The following is a 17,180-nucleotide window of genomic DNA, read 5'->3' as shown; positions in this document are numbered from 1 at the left end:
GAAAAGATGGAAAATAGACCATCATTGAAAGCTGGATGAAATTTTCACACTATTATTAATTATGTGGACTGCAAATAGGTTAACAGGCTGTTTGATCCCTAACGAAACAAAAACATATAGGAACATACTGCCAACAAATATTTATTTTTATATTGATTATATAAATTTTTATATTAATACATATTAAATAATACATTTCAATATATTGGGATCAGGGTGCTAATATTTTGTAATATAAAAAGTTGAAGGATGTAAAGGAATAAAGTAAAAATTAGTCTTTTTGTGTATGAAGAAAGACATTTAATTATCAGCTGTACAATGTTACACTTTGACATACAGAAACAATAACGAAAGGTTCCAGAATCCCTGAAATAATCAACACTTGCAAAAAGTAAAACCGTTATCATGTATATCACTCTGGTTTGAAGTTCATTTAGGATGTTCCCTCACATCCTTTATGTCTGCAGTCATCAACATGACCTCTTCGCAGGCCACAACAGATCTCTGATCAGTATAATGGAGCTTCAATATAAACGGCAGATGATAACAGGCCTTTTGTTGGGGTGCAGTGTGTGTGAAACTACTCCGGAGAAATTCTCTTCCACCCCCCATCCTCAGACCGACGGTAGAACTGCGGCTGTCCACCTGGAAACAGGGTATCAGCGGTGGGATGATCCAAAAGGAAACGGATAGTGGATTTGATGTGCTGGATGAAGTGAGGAGGTTCTGCATTCGGCGAGGTGGACAGATACTGATGAAAGAAAAGAACAGACCATTCATTTCACCCTGTACAGTCAAATAATGATAAACCACAAGGGTCAGTTCATATAGCTTTGTCTCCTATAGCTAAATGAAGTAGAATGAGGACCTCAATGTGACTGGAGGGGTCTAGTTTACTGACATGTAATATGTGAGACATACAGATGTTTTTATGCATGGGATGTCACAAGAGTGTTAAAGTTCAGAACTAGTTGTTAGTTTATGTAAATGCTCTTCTCGGGACATGGAGGGCTGTTTTGAGTTCTGATAGTGTGATTATCTAGAAAGATAAATAATAAAATAGGATTCCTTGTGATGGAGAACAGAGATCAGAGATACACACCTCCAGTATAGTTTCATCATCTTGTGACAGCCAGAAGCTCATGTCATTGTTTGGTGTCCATCTGCACGGTCCGATTTTTACAAGCTCTCGGCTGGAATCATACGCCTCAACCATCTGCCAATAACACACACACAAGAATATAATTCAACAACTTCTTAAAAAGTGTGAGTGATTTGAATGTGCTTTCTATACACATGCATTATACCATAGATGGTTTGATGCTAAGCTTGATGCCTTGATGAACTTTTTGAATTATTCTCTTTTATGGGGCTGAAATGCTTAATGGCTTGATGTTATTCACCTGTCCACCAGTGAAGGTGCGAGCAGATCGGAGCTCCTCTCCTGGACCTCGGCAGGCCAATGTAGCTGGGAACACTTGAGCACTTTTAACATTTACTCCTGTACACAAACAAACAGACAGATGTCTTGAAGTATTATACTTATAACCCTTTGATTCTGTGCCAATTCCACTTTCTGTGAATCGGATGACTGGGCTCATCAACCATCACATCTTCCAGAATGGCCAGAAACCTGGGAGTGGTGATCGATGATCAGCTAAACTTCACAAATCAGGTTGCACCACTCGGTTCTGTACATTCATCCTCTACATTAACAGGAAAATTAGACCTTTCATATCCGAGCATGCTACGGCATGCTACTGTACTTATGTACCCGGCAGAACCTTACGCTCTGCAAATGAATTGTGGTGGCATCCCAAAAAGGTAAAAAAATCGCTCTCACGAACCTTCTCTGGATCGGTTCCACATTTGTGGAATGACCTGCCTGCTGCTACAAGATCAGCAGATTCTGTGCCATCTTTAAGAATCGGCTGAAAACACATCTCTTCTGTCTGCACCTGACTGAGCATTTCTGATTTCTATATCTTTTCTACAATATCAAAAAAAAAATGCACGCTTATTTAAGCTTAGATAAACTTAACTTGGCTCTGTACACTGTAGTAGGCTTTATGAGACATGTTTATATTGCTCTTATCCTTTTTGTTGTCCTAATGTTTGACCCAATTGCTTCTATTGTTTACCCAACTTGTAAGTCGCTTTGGATAAAACTGTCTGCTAAATGACTAAATGTAAATGTGGATGAAATGAATAATGTGGCTGTTGTCAAATATCAATTGACTGACCTGCTGTGTGTGTCTGTGTGTGTTTTGCATGGAAATATTGCACAGTACCTATTCCGTACACCAGAGGGCGATGGATCCCGTCCTTAACAGCATCATTCACATCTAAACAAGAACAGAGGTTTGAAGGTTAATTTGCACAGGTAAAGACGAACAGTACAGTACACTTTCTCATCATGTAAAAGTAAAGAGTGTTGATACTTAACCTGTAATACAGCAGGTTTCAAGGTGAATATCTTCTTTCTGTTTTTGAAAGGCAGCTATAAAGCAAAACAGCACTTAGAACTAAAAAAACACAATTTACACATATGTGCATAGTATTTTATATTCATCACATACTGAGTATACTGAGACTGAGGGAGTGAGAAATCTTCCCATCGTCCAGAAAACCCCCAACAAGATGGAGCTCTAATCTGAAGACACAAACACAGAGATCTCTTTTAGAAGACACAGTGTCTGGTGTTTATATCCAAAGGCTTTTTACATCAAATCTGGTAAACAGTGATTCACTAGTGCACTTTCATGTACTGTTTTGAAAACAGGTAAATGCCAAAGCAATAATAACATAATTATAGACCACAATGAAAAATGACGAAAGCAAATGTCTGTACAGAATATTTTAATGCACAGAAAAGAATTGCAAAAAATGTGCTTACTAATACATACTCAAAAACAAAGCACATTTCTGCTCATGGGTGTCTTTGTCTGTGTGCAATATGAATCAGACAGTTAGTTCAAGGTGTAGGTGGTCTGTGGGCGAGCCGACTGAAGCTCAGTCTATTTTTATCAAACATTCTTTAAAATCCACATAGGGTTCAGTAAAGCGATATATGACATCACCTGCCATCTTTAGCTGGGTAGCTTCTGGACGTGACAGCATTGACTATAAGAGGAATTTCTGTCCGTGTGCTGGAACCATCACAGTGTGCGAGACAAGTTGCTCCACTACCTTCAGAAGACAAACCAGCGTTAGAAATCAACACTGGTCCACATCAGGGACTAAAAAGACACTGGGCTGTATTTACCTGTGTGACGCAGCACGACTAAGTGGCATGTTGTGGCATCATCTGAGCCCAGGATGGAGACAGAATCTGATGAAACAGAGATGTCAGTGTATGTGTGTGTGTGTGTGTGTGTGTGTGTATACAACACAGCACAGAATCTCACAAACTCACTGTCTGCAGGTGTGGTGGCAGCAAACTCCCGCTGCTGGATGTAAAGCAGCTCTTTTGGGTCCACTGGTTCCGGACTCTTGGACGCAAACTGCTTTGCATGTTCCTAAGAAAAAAACCAACAGGGACAGGGAATAAATAAAAATGTCTTTTGAGACTAAAACTGCACGTTTTCATTACATGTGTGTATCCAAACTGTGCATATCAATTTGATAAGGACTACTTTGGGGTAGTTAACAAATAACACTTAATAATTATCATAAATTAACCACGGTTTTATTATGCGGTAAAGATGTAGTAACAATGTTTTTGGCAAACTGACTGTATTATCAGTTTTACTACAAATATCATGGTTAACTATGGTTATAGTGGTCTGTCCAAAACTAAATTTGTGGTTACTGGGGATTAACCAAATACTATAATTTAACTAGGGTTACCAGGATCATTGAATTTGAGCATGATTTATGCTGTTATATATAACTTTATATATCTTTGCTGTTTATAATTAATTGTTCAGCCATTTATAACTGTTCCTAATAATAGTTTGACTACATTGTGACAACTTACCCCACTGTCTAACTCCTAGGCAATAATGGTGGAAGACCTAACCTCATCTTCAGAAACATTTAATAATATAAATTAGACAGACCCCTTTATAGAGTGAAATGTCTGCCGTTTTTAGTTCAATAAGTTCAATCTTTAGCACGTTTTTATCTTACACAAAACATCACATAAACAGACGGACCATTGAAACAACATTCCATGCGCATACACGGTCATATATATACTATTTAGTTTATTAAAGAGCCTAAATATACAAATAATAACCACATAATTGTAAAAATGTATAAAAGTATGAATGTGTGTGTTGATTTCTACCATCAAATGTGGATATTTGCTGAAGAGTTCTGCGGTGGAGTTCAGGCGCTCTATTCGCTTGTTCTGTGTGAACAGCGGCATACTAACAGCGTGAAGATCTTATCATAAAAACGTATTAAAAAAATCTATAATAAATAACTCATAAAAACTCCTTTAGATCCTTCATCGCTGAAACATTTTCTTCCGCTTTGGTTAACGTCAGAGGTCATGTGATATTGTGACAGCGGAAATGAGCAGTGTTAATATAATCCTGTAGGCGGCGCTCCATACTAACAATCTTCAAAAATACAAAACAAATATTTGCATGCTATATTTAATAAATAAATACATAAAAATCGAATGTCATCTATCATATACATATCATATCTATATTCGTTTCAAGAACAAAAATAATATTTAATGTAGTACCGCTGTTGACCAGCAGGTGGCTGTAGCGCTACATCTGTCAGTATCAGTCAGAGTAAGTTTTATTCTTCGCAGTGTTTGGGAAATGTCCGAAGTCTTCACAGATCAGTGAAATCTTCAGATGAAGTTTTGTAATCCGTGTCCTGGTCCCCGCGAACACATTTGACAGTTTACTCAACCGGACTTAATGAGAAATAAGTGCATGTAGTACAATAACACGTAAAAAATCTATGAATTCAAAACTGTCAACTCACGGTGATGTTGTGTTTTGATCACGCATGAGTATGAGGTTTCCAAAGAAGCACGTATGTAGGTAAGAATGATATCACGAAATTAACTCTCTTATGTATAGACATGCGCACTAGTATAGGTTAGCAGAAAATACATTTATATTAAATGAGTCATTAAATCTCTTAGTAAATGGACAAACGCTGGTGACTGGCTAAATTATTACAACATAATATTTGATCTGTTTGTTTACATCTCATGCAATTACATACTGTAAATTTCTCATATTCCTATGCCAGGCCAGTGAGATACATTCCAGAGATTTATTCACATTTACGTTTAGCAGACGCTTTTATCCAAAGCGACTTACAAATGAGGTAAACAATGGAAGCAATTAACGTAACAAATATTTAATGTAATACCGCTGTTGACCAGCAGGTGCTCTAACGCTTTTTTAGGTTTTTATAAGCCTTTGTAGAAGGAATTTGGTATTTCAAACACGGGAAATGACTTGCATTCGTTTAGGAGGAGTTGAAAAACAGTTTTTTTCTCCATTTCAAATTAAAATACTAGATTTTACGTAAACACTATTAATTATATTTTCAGCACATCCTTACGTTACTAAGATTCAAAACTATCACAGTATGATCAACTGCTTCAGTTGTATAAACTCAATCATGATGACATCCGTAACATCCTTTAGAAACACAAGCACTTGAGCAGATCTGCTCGGGTCTGTTTGATCTATAGGCCTGTGATTATTAACTCACTGAATGAAACCGATGAAAATGAAGCGTTTCATGTTCTTTGTCTCGGATAAATACGCCTGCACTTCACAGGAGCAGGTGTGTGTGTGTTGCTTTGTTACTGTCTAGGAATTGAATGAAGTGTTTTATAACCCAATGCATATGCGACTATTTATAGACTAATCAAACGAGCTGGAGAGGACTGAGGATTTATATCAATCACCGGTCTGCGGTGAATTTAAATCACAGTTTAATGCAGAATGTTTATTAAATAAAAACATCTAAAATCAGAATTCAATTTTGTGTACACTTGTTTAAGTACATACTGTAGTTTTATTAGAGTTTATCAATGTAAAGTCAAACAGAGTTGTGTCTAATGTTTATACATTCAACAGGTGTGATGGATATAACTCTTACCCATAAAACTCAAAGCCAAACAGGAGTAAAATGACTTGAGACATGATCCAGAAATCAAACAGCAAAAGTTATACGAAAAGAAACAACGTGCATGAAAGTTTTACTCATGAAACTTTAGATCAAAAACATCAATTGATGAAGAAGTAGGTATAAAAATAGGGACATTTCTGATATTTCTAAGTGCTTCGATAAGCATCACAAACGTACAAATGTAGTTTGCTAATCCAAACAGGGACAGGCTATTGGTTTAAATAATTTGAGAAATGTGCACCATTTGGTTTGCGCTCAGTTCCTCAAGCACTAAGTTGAAAAATAGGGGGACGTAGAATTCCGCTTCCTACAATTCAAGAGTGAAGTGTATGTGCTTCTTAAGCAACTTATGGCAAACACGTGATCTAACCTATTAAACATAGAAAACAATATACTTCTACAACCAAAGAAACTAAATGAAAGCAAGTTATGCCGCGGTCCTGTGTTTGAAGGCCAAAGCTAAAGCATCATGCAGCCGTCTGCAACAGTCCAGAGCGTGTATATTTATGTAAATGCGTGTCAAATCAAAGTACAGAAAAACATCAGTCCTAGCCCACCACTTACATGGGTTATGGGCTAAAACGTCACAGAGCACCACGAGTGTTCGGTTATGTGCGTATAACTTTGTACATGTGAAGGAAGATAGTAAATCACAGACACACGCTGGTGCATTTCTGACTTTGATGATAAATTTGAGCAGAGTAACCCCGCTGTCTAACAGACTGTCAATCATTAGCTCCTCACCACACCACTCGTCTCAACAGCAGGTGAAGCCCCGCCCCTGAGTGGCCACCGTGTCTCAACAATTACATCCTTTAATCAGCCAATCACTAAAACCCTTCCGCCACAGGCGGAAAAAGATTGAGGTGGTTTTTAAATGGTTGAGCGCAAAGGCAAACCACAGAGACACGACAGACATCGAGGAGCAGAGCAGCACATGTTCTTCTGAGTGAAAGATCACATTAATCTGCCTTTCTGATGTATGTTGATGACCTGAGATTCTCAGAAAGATAACTAGGAGACTTGATGTTTGCCAAGTGGAAAGGGAAGATCACCAGTATGAACTGGTTTAAACTAGTAACTGACAGCCTGTTAAACGAGCAGGGTTTAACCTCAGCAGCCCGACTGAGTGATGTCACCACCTGAGTTTTTGGTCACCTCCATGGTGGTGAAGATCTGGAGAAACAAAACATAGAAAAAACTTAATAATGATGCCTTAATTGAGTGGTGCAGGGATGACACATTTTTGTAGACCAACCCAGAAGTTAATATATTGACAAATTAACACAATATTTGCAATTTTGAAGGTCTAAATACAACAGACTACACTACGGGACCTCTCTCGATATCAACGGCACAAACACAAAGTCTCGAGAAACGTTCCCTGGTGAGTAAAGATGTAGTCGCTTTTATCAACTGGTTAGCACCCGCCGTTTTTAAGGCACGATAAAGCTTTAAAAATAACGAGCGGGTTTTAATGTCAGAATTAAAAAAAATTGTTCGAGGTTTGTAAACAACAGACCTTATTTAAGGCATTTAACCACAATCACATAAACAACAGACTTTAGGGCGATGGAGCCGGAAGGACTACAATGCTATTTTTTGCATACAAAAATATGTCATTCTGTGCACCACTTCATATTACTAATATTTATATTAAGTTTTAGTGTAAAGGAACAGTTCACCCAAAAAAATGATTCTCATATTTAAACCAGTGGTTTTCAAATTGGGGGCTCCAAGAACGTTCCAGGGGGCCACAGATTTTGTTGCATTTTATGAAATATAGAAATTGATCATACATTTTATGCAATCAAAAAGAAAAATAAGACCACCAACCAAAATAATTGATGTATAACTGAATAGGTTTTTGGTCAAGTTTAAGATTATAAGTCATTATTTAGGGGGCCGCAAAGCGATGCACTCAAATGGGGCCTTCCAACAAAAGTTTGAAAACAAACCTCATGGCTGTAAATGACAACTTTGGGGTGAACTGTTCCTTTAGAAAAAAATGCACAAGTAAATGTAGACCGAAGCTGGCAAAAGTAAGCGCACCTCAGCACAGGTGGGGTGTATGCCGATGGTGTTTTCCAGTTGATCTTTGGTAATCCCACATTTCATGGCAGCTCCGAATCCCTGCGTGACCTCTCCAGCATTAGGACCCAGATAATGAAAGCCAATCACACGCTCCTAAAACCAGAAAAAAACAAATATGTATGTGATCTGTCTACATGATACATAAAAACAGTTATGAGGAAATCTTAAAGGGATAGTTCACCTAAAAAATCATGTCATCATTTACTCACAAAACCTGTATAAATTTCCTTGTTCTTCTGAACAGAAAGGTAGATATCTTGAATAATGTTTGTAACCAAACATTTCTGTGGCACCACTCACTACTAAAAACTACTATGGTAGTTTACGAAGCACCAAACTGTTTGCTTTCCCACATTCTTCAAAATTTCGTATTTTGTGTTCAACAGAACAAATAGATTCATCCAGTTTTGAAACAACCTGAGGCCGAGTAAATGACAGATTTTCATATTTGGGTATTTGCTCAGATATTTTTATCTTATTCTATCGAGACTTTCAAGTGATATTGTTAACATATGGGAGTTTTGAGAGGACAGAGGTTGTTGGTCTTACGTTGTCGAGTTTATTGCAAAGGATCTTGGCATAGCACCTGTTGTTGTCCCGGCCAGCAACGGTGAACTCCAGCGGCCAGAACAAACTGTGATAGACCTACATATACAAACAAACATCATTAAAACTCCCTCATTATCTGTGCAATTAACATTTCCAGTCCGATGACGCACCTCAAGGTTCTCCTGCCCATAGATCTCCACGGCTTTCTCCTCAGCATAACCGCAGCTGCCGTACTCCATAGGAGTGAAGACGGTGGTGGGGACGTTCACATAGTCACACTGTCAGTGAATAACGGGCGAGAACAACAAAATTATATAAAACAAAGTTAAGACTGTTTCAATCTAATGGTTGTAAAAGACCATGTCGGACCTTCAAAGAAGAGCCAGCGAAGAGCCGCCGAGCTAGGAGTTTTCCTGCCTGAATGGCCACAGGCGTCAGCTCCCACTTCCCCTCTAGGATGTCACCGATGGCGTAGATGTGAGGAACGTTCGTCTGTTCTTCATCATTTACTGGAATCTTCCCGTTCCTGGGCAAAAAAAACACTGCTCAGAATGGTGTCCAACACAGTTGAGTTTAAACATGCATATGCAGGAAATTTGATTTACTTTCACTAACAGTCAGCTCTGAAAAATGAGCGACAACCCTAGTACAGATACAAATGAAGAAACATGATGCAACAACCTGTTAAAGAGCTTCAACTGAATTTACTCAAGTCTGAAAACATGAGCAAGAAGGGGATTCATTCATGTGAAGGAAACAGAAGTCACTAATCTCTACAAGCATTTGTGTAGAGGTCATAAGGAATCATATGACTCTTTGAATGTCTGTAAAGCTTCTTTTCTGCTCTAATCTCTAACATGCAGACACATTCAAACTATAATAATACACAGGAGCCTCTCAATTTGAAGATTTTTATATTTGAATTAAATCTAATCTTTTTCTAAATGGATATAATTTGCCCAAATTATTCCAGCTCTCTTACTCAGTACACTATAAAAATGCACTTAATGAGTCTTCTGGTGAAATGCTGGAGTTTAGTTGGAAAACTGCTGATTCACTGTGACACTTCAGCCTCCGCCCCTCTCAGGCTAGACCAGCTCCTCCCATGTTACCATGCGAATGAATGGGTGAGCAACTATGAGACATGACAACAAAAAAAGAACTTAAGGTAAATATAAGACAGTAGATAGAGGGTGGAGACATACTTTGGGTTGACTTGAACTCCAGCTTTGTCTAGTCCAATCTTTCCCGTGCAGGCATCACGACCGACTGCGATCAACACCTGAGATAGAGTTTCAGTTTAAGATCAGCATCATTATTTTATTATGTTGCAGTTTGAGTAATAAGAAATGAGACTAAAGAATCGGACCAATGCTGCACACAGTAATAAGGCTAATATTTACAACTAACAGAATATTTATGACCAATTTCAAATATTAAACAAATACACCGCCCGTCCCAAAAAAAGACACCACCTGATCTAACAAAGCAAATAGGTAAGAGTCTCCCATTGGATTGGAGGTCTAGGTTCAGCAATGTTTTGTGCCTATAGAATGAAGTCAGCTGACTACCTGAATTTACTAAATGACCAGGTTATTCCATCAATGAGTTTTTTCTTCCCTGATGGCTCAGGCATATTCCACCTCAGTCCAGACCTTAACCCCATTGAGAATCTTTGGGATGAGCGGGAGAAGACTTTGCGCAGCTGTCCGACTCTAATTGTTTGCCAAGATCTCGTATTGATTAATATGAATCTCAAGCTAATTAAAGACGCAATTTTATCTTTAGCTTCCATATATTTTATCCCATCTTTACCTTAAGCATTCTAAAGGTAGTAGACCACCAACAAACAGTTAACTTCTATTCAAGATCATATGACACTTACAGTGTTGTATTCCCCCTCAATGATTTCATCACTCTTTGTAGATTTGGATGTCACCTTCAGTCGGCCCGGCGTTCCAGCTTCAAGCTCCTCTATCTGAGAGACAATCGACAGAATCACTGCCTTGTTTTATGACCAGAACCTGATCCTCATAATGTCATAACTCCTGCCACATCAGACAGCGGCTAACAAGTATAATTCACAACACACACCTTGACAGGAACAAATTCCCTGATGAATTTGACCCCGTGCGTCTCCATGTGGTCACCAGCGCGGTTGGCCATGTCCTGGTCGAAGCCTCTGAGCAGAATGGAACGAACCATGACAGTCACGTCCAGCCCCAAACCTGCCAGAAAGCCTCCACACTCCAGAGCGACATAAGACGCTCCGATCACTAAAGTCTTCCCAGGACAGTAGGGCAATGAAAACAGGTCATCACTGCAAGAGCGGGGCACACGTGAGAGAGAAAATACAAGATCATGAATGCCTGAAGATACAAGATAGAGAGACTTATTTCCTCTTTTAAAAAGCAGACAAATGTTTGTTTAATCAGCATAAAGATTGTAATAAATCAGACACTGGGATCTTGCCAAATACCTGCGGTCTACTTCCTCTTCTGATAAATGACAAATGTTTGAGAAATACACACACACACACACACACACACACACACAAACACACTTTGTGCTCACGACAGCATAATTTCAATAAAGAAGTTTCAGATTTCCTTCTGCTACAAAGCCGTTGTTTGGGGTGTATAATTACTGGACGGGTTTTAAATCTATCAGTCTTGATCAGTCCCCTGAGGTGCGGCTCAGTTAAAACGTCTCTCTGGAGAAGGTTTATGAAGATCAGCTCACCTGGTGATGCAGTACTCTTTATCTCCGGGGATGCCAAGGTAACGAGGTCTTTCTCCCGTCGCCAGGATAAACTTAGAGGCGGTGTAGAACATCTCCTTACCGCGCTTGTTTGTCGCCTAATAAGAGTAAACGGAAGATTAGTCACACACACTAAAATAACAAATAAAATGAGATTTCATTAAATGACATGTATCCTGTGACAGAGTGTTGCTAAGCAACCTACTATAGTCACAGATCATAACTTTGTTGTATCAATAGGAGTTTTATTATACAGTATAGATTTTTCATTTAACCAGGACATTGGATTTAGGGTCAAAACACACTTGCCTTGATCTTGTGTGGCTCTACAAACTCAGCGTACGAGTTGACATAATTGACATTCTTGTCTCTGAGGGAAACCCTGTAGCCCCAGTTCAATGAACCGATGTAGTTATTGACTGCGGTTTTCATTGTATCCCAGTTGTGGGTCACTAGAATAAAAGGGGATTGTATTAAGAATAATGAAAAAACCTTAAAGAAACAATATCATTGTGCTCATTGGCTCTTGTGTGTAAGGTGTTTTCATCGACAACAAAACGTTTTTGATACATGTCTGATTCATGAGCACTCTAACAATTCACAAAACCGGTTCAAATTGTTTCTCACGTTGGAAAACCTAGAGGGCATTTCATCATCAAGACCATTTATGTTCTCCATGACTTGTTTCCTCTTACAACCAAATGACTTCAGATTAGAAATCACAATATTACAACACAACTCTTCTGGACATATCCTGTTGCAAGTTCTTTAAATTTATCAGAAATCAGAAATGCAATCCTTCAACATATAATTCTTGTTTTGGTTTAACTCTTGTCCACAATCCACAGATATCATGATGTTTTTTGTACCACACGCAGACATACGTGCATGGAGAATGACTCACCTTCCTCGCTAAACTCCCAGCCGAACTTGCGGGCATCCTGCATGGCTGTACCCAGCAGGGCCGTTTGATGCATGAGTTTTTTAGGGATACACCCTACGTTTACACACGTGCCTCCCAGACCTACAAACACACCGTTACACCTTAGTATGGCAACATGAGTATGTAAACATGGTTTACATCTACGAATCTTTCATTACCCCAGGTTGTGCCCTTTGGTGTAGGAACGACATAATCCAAAACCATGACCTTCTTCCCTAAAATAGCTGCTTCCTGTTGGGGGAGCAACAGGAAATGTCAAGATTATATGTTCAACATCCCCAAACCTGGCCGGTATATTGGTCTACAACTACATTTGTGTTGATGAAAAGTCAGATATCTTGGAGTCACATGTGACATCCTGACCTTTGAGGATGCCAGACCACCAGAACCTCCTCCGATCACGATGAGGTCATAGTCGTACACCTCACTCCCTTCACCCAACAGCTGCTGAAGGACGCCATCTTTGTGTGCCTGTTACCACGACAACCAGACAATCATTAGCAAAAGGCATATACGCATCGCTGATAAGAGCAACCGTGAAGAGGCGCTCGTGAATATTCAGGTCTATTAAATGAGGTTCCAAAGACAGAAAAACAGCAGATGGTTTAGACGGCAGGAGGACGAGTAAATGATGAGAGATTTATTATTTGAATAACCTGAACTAGCTCAGCAGTTGTGTAAATTAAGTTTCAGAAAAAAATCTGGGTTATCTGGGGTGATTTTTCATATTTAAGACTTTATCTGTAATGAAGTCCCTCTTTGTCAGCATGTATGGAGAGGGTGTTTGTTACAAGTTTTTCATTGGCTTGTGGGTTATCAAGACATTTCTGAAGTCCTTGCAAAATCCCAGACTTCAGACTTTGCCCATCATAAACCCATAGAAACAAATGACAGAAATGTATTGTGATGAATCAGAATGAATAACATTTCAAAAAGAAATTGAGCTGAAATGTCAGCATATGACCATCTACATTAAAGCTTGTGATTTAAGTTGTAACAGTGTCTTTTGCAATATTCCAATTGAAATAATTAAAGTTTCATCTTTTAGTTAAATAGGAGTAGTTTGCCCGAATCTGAAAATTCTCTCATAAATTATGATAACCATGACTTGCTTTCTATGGTGGACCACATATTTTTAATAATAAGCTTTACACGGAGTGACGCAAATCTGACCCGGAACTGAAATTATAACAACAGACGACTCGTTCGCTTGATTCAGAGTCGACTCCATTTTTCCACAAGTCAATAACTTTGTTATTCGTTCACTTTCGGCTTTACAACTTTGCAGATTGCATACATTCACACACGGCAACTTTACACTTGGCATAAAATGTAATTTTATGGACATTGTAATATTTACTCCAAGCAAAATAATGCTTGTAATGTAATAAAACTTAACCCTTAGAGACAATTTAGCAAAAGCAATACAACAATCGATTCATATTTGATGTCATGTGATATTTTGCTACGAGACAACTAGTCACAAGATACAACAACCAATGAGACCTGAAGTTATCAGCATGCTCATGTGTTTCAATGTTACAAAATTAGCTCACACAAACACTTTTATTTTGCTCTACTGATCAACTGTAGTCTTTTGGATCACTTTAATGATGGATGGATGGATGGATGTGCTTTATGAAGCCTCAACAAGTCGGGATATAGTGACAGGCGACTGGAAAACACGAAGATAAATCAGTACCTTCAGTGTGTTATCGCAGCCCCCGATGTGTTTCTTATTGATGAAAACGTTGGGGACCGTTTTCTGCCCCGTCATCTCATGCAGCAGGTCCTGGTAGTAAGTTCCATTCTCTGAAACACAGATCAGATGCGATCAATTATCATACTGCTCATGTTACACATCTACACCACATGGGCTGCTCTCCAGGATGGATAATTTAATCAGATCTGGATCAGACACAGCAGGCCTGCTGCTGAAACTAATGTTTGGCTCCGACTGCACGGACAGAACAAAAGATAATCAGCTATGACTTGAATATCCACTATATAGTCATAATGTCTTTAAAGTGAAAAAATGATCATTTAATATTTTAAATATAATATTTTAATTAGATTTAATTAAAAACGTTCTAAATGAATTTCTCCAAGAATTTGAATCGGGGAATTATCAGGGTCACATTAGGGGGGAAGGGGTGGGAGGTGATTCGGTCTGCAGGACGAAGATGAGACTTTAGTAACTCAGGAGTGAGTGTGACTCAGCAGGTCACAGCAAACACACTGCTGGTTTTACTGCTTTAAACATTAACTTTAGAGCTCAGCACAACGCTCAGAGACCACAGGACATATTTCAGATCATCTATGAATGAACAGAGTCAGCCTCTCACATTACGTAACTTCAACCAGCTCGCCTGCTAAGGTGGAAATAGTCAAAGACATCCAGAAAAATTGCTTAATCTAACATAAGCAATTTTAAGCATCAGGAAAAACCTTTTTGCCATGCAATCCAATCTACTTGCATATTTAACAAAAAAAACATTTAGAGATAATGCGCAACATATACGTTAAGAACAATAAACTCCAAGTGAAACAAGTTTAGTTTTTTAACCACATTGTCATAACAAAAATATTGTAGTGTGAACAATAGAAATGTCTGTATTATGTTGTGGCACTTCCTGTATGTACTTGATCTTAGTTTTGAAAATAAATTAGACTAAATTGATTTGCATATTTGATATGGAAACTGATATTTGATATGACATGTAAATGATTGACAGGTCCTGGGATCTTACCCATCAGGTCGAGCTCTAGGGCCTTACATTTCACATTCAGCTCTTTAAAGAGTTCCTTCACCTGAAATGAAAGAAACTCTGCATGTTAGTTTTTAAGCAGTATATCCATTTTGACAATGACAATATATGGTAACTTCATCGAATAAACATTATGTCAATCTACGGTCTTTCATTGTCTTCATATGCAACAACTAAGTCACTTTAAGGGGGGGGGTAAATAAACCCCATCATGTAATTCTATTGAAGGAATATGTTTTTATTGCCTTAGATTGAGCTATTTATATCTACATACACCATACCCCCTTGCATGGAATTCACCATGTTGTTTCTACAGTAGCCCTAAACGTAACGTACTGTAAAATCATCCTAACTGTATATTTTGTCGATGTGGTTTAGATTAAATACATTTTTGCGCTGCGGTAGGAAATCTGACAAGGTAGGACAATTCGACAGAACACCGCTATAGTGCTTTGAAAGGGAGACGTGGAGTGAGCCATTGGTTGCAATTCGCAACCTCGCCACTAGATGCCTCAATTTCATACACTGGACTATTAACATTGTTTTTAAAACAGTCACTGGAGTGACAATACATTTAACTTTTTACACAACGTTCACTTTTATCCAGAGGGATTCACGGTGCATTTAAGACAAAGGATTTAACAGTATGTTACATTTGAATAAAGTTCCTTTGCTTACACAACGCTCTACCAATCTGGCTTTTTAAGCATGTACAGTATGAGCATATTTTCTTTTAATGTCCTTCTGAGTATGACTAGTTAGAATCTTCTGTACAGATAGACAGATGGAGATGGCATTCCTAAAATTTATATGAAATTAAACTAATTTAAGTACTGCACCCTAATCTTAATCCTCATACATAAAGCTTATTAACTAAATAAGATTGATGTAACTCAAGGCGGGACAGTAGACTGGTGGGAAGAAAAAAATCTTAATAACGAGTACACACTTTTCCCACTAACTATATTGGTTAAGACACCCATTGTTTCTACCCTTAACGTCACCTTTAGTACAGATGAGCATTTAAAACGTATTTAAACAGATTTCTCTATATTTGACAACTTCTAACGTTAACTGTTAAAAATGTGGCCAACCTGCACACAGACACAAAATATCGAACAAGCACCTCTCAATAATTTAAGAGAAGCTACATTTCAGTATTTTGCTTAATCTTACCACACTATTCCCTGCACATACAATAAAACGTTACATTTTAAACTAAAGTAACGTCAACTTTGTAGTCAACAGGACTAACGTTAAGTTTTACAACGTTATGGGACATGTCGCTACGTTATATCCGTCACGTCATTTTCTCAACACCCTTTAATGCTCACTTACCTTAACACAAAACGGGCAGAAACTCTTGCTGAACACCAGCACCGGACTGGAGTCGATCAGTTCTTTAATCCGGGCTCGGATCTGCTCGCGACCCGGGTCATTATCAACGGGAGGCATGATGATCGTTAGCTGATCGCTGATCTATATTCTGCGCTCTTCCACTTTCTGAGTCAAAGATTCTGAATAACGCGAAACCCTAAACTCATGGTGTGATGTAAAAAACTGACGTGACAAACGAGAATTTGAAGATTTTAATCATCGTCTATCCCGTGCCGCCGGTAAATGACGCTCCGCCGCGCGCTCACTTCTTACATAAGACCCCCGTCAGCCTGACCTGCGCGCGCCTGACTGAAAAACCTCATTATCACATTGGACATAATCCAAATGTGTGTATTTTATTGGTATTGCAATTTGTAAATCAAGGTACATAAACGGTTTAGTAAAACTAATTTTAAATGATCTTTTAAGACATTTTAATGAGTTAAAAATCCTTAAGCAGTTTATTCAAACATTTGGTTATGAGTCAATGGACTTGACAATTTATTAAAATACTTCATTATGTTAAAGATATTTTCCACGTATACACAAATGGATAGAAAACTCAAAAAGGC

General features: G+C 38.4%; 2 protein-coding genes across 2 annotated transcripts; both read right to left on the bottom strand.

The window, feature by feature from the left end:
* Nucleotides 1-219: 219 nt before the first annotated feature.
* Nucleotides 220-4,602, bottom strand: ntan1 (N-terminal asparagine amidase). The gene is made up of 10 exons (XM_056750174.1): nucleotides 4,292-4,602; nucleotides 3,416-3,518; nucleotides 3,266-3,331; nucleotides 3,081-3,189; nucleotides 2,580-2,653; nucleotides 2,447-2,500; nucleotides 2,292-2,345; nucleotides 1,404-1,501; nucleotides 1,103-1,216; nucleotides 220-751 (listed from the first exon to the last, which is right to left on the bottom strand). The coding sequence occupies exons 1-10, from the start codon at nucleotides 4,370-4,372 to the stop codon at nucleotides 581-583; spliced, it is 924 nt and encodes a 307-aa protein (XP_056606152.1). The 5' UTR covers nucleotides 4,373-4,602; the 3' UTR covers nucleotides 220-580.
* A 1,361-nt stretch (nucleotides 4,603-5,963) lies between these two features.
* Nucleotides 5,964-16,887, bottom strand: txnrd3 (thioredoxin reductase 3). The gene is made up of 16 exons (XM_056750173.1): nucleotides 16,570-16,887; nucleotides 15,214-15,274; nucleotides 14,166-14,275; nucleotides 12,827-12,934; nucleotides 12,622-12,694; nucleotides 12,425-12,544; nucleotides 11,830-11,972; nucleotides 11,503-11,618; nucleotides 10,855-11,080; nucleotides 10,646-10,738; nucleotides 9,966-10,042; nucleotides 9,130-9,286; nucleotides 8,931-9,038; nucleotides 8,761-8,856; nucleotides 8,170-8,304; nucleotides 5,964-7,293 (listed from the first exon to the last, which is right to left on the bottom strand). Exons 1-16 carry the CDS (start codon nucleotides 16,684-16,686, stop codon nucleotides 7,231-7,233), a joined length of 1,803 nt encoding a protein of 600 aa, XP_056606151.1. The 5' UTR covers nucleotides 16,687-16,887; the 3' UTR covers nucleotides 5,964-7,230.
* Nucleotides 16,888-17,180: the final 293 nt, after the last annotated feature.

This window comes from Triplophysa dalaica, chromosome 6 (genome assembly GCF_015846415.1).
Source record: "Triplophysa dalaica isolate WHDGS20190420 chromosome 6, ASM1584641v1, whole genome shotgun sequence".
In the NCBI taxonomy this organism is placed as follows: Eukaryota; Metazoa; Chordata; class Actinopteri; order Cypriniformes; family Nemacheilidae; genus Triplophysa; species Triplophysa dalaica.
This window is presented reverse-complemented; position numbering and strand designations above follow the sequence as displayed.

Coding starts and splice junctions, on each gene's coding strand:
- txnrd3 (XM_056750173.1), bottom strand. CDS start 16,686: ATGCCTCCCGTTGATAATGACCCGGGTCGCGAGCAGATCCGAGCCCGG. Junction 11,619..11,829: donor TAGAGCCACACAAGATCAAG/GCAAGTGTGTTT, acceptor TACTCTTATTAG/GCGACAAACAAGCGCGGTAA. Junction 9,287..9,965: donor GGAGTTCAAGTCAACCCAAA/GTATGTCTCCAC, acceptor TTTTTTGCCCAG/GAACGGGAAGATTCCAGTAA.
- ntan1 (XM_056750174.1), bottom strand. CDS start 4,372: ATGCCGCTGTTCACACAGAACAAGCGAATAGAGCGCCTGAACTCCACC. Junction 2,654..3,080: donor TACCCAGCTAAAGATGGCAG/GTGATGTCATAT, acceptor TTGTGTCTTCAG/ATTAGAGCTCCATCTTGTTG. Junction 752..1,102: donor ATGATGAAACTATACTGGAG/GTGTGTATCTCT, acceptor TTCTTTCATCAG/TATCTGTCCACCTCGCCGAA.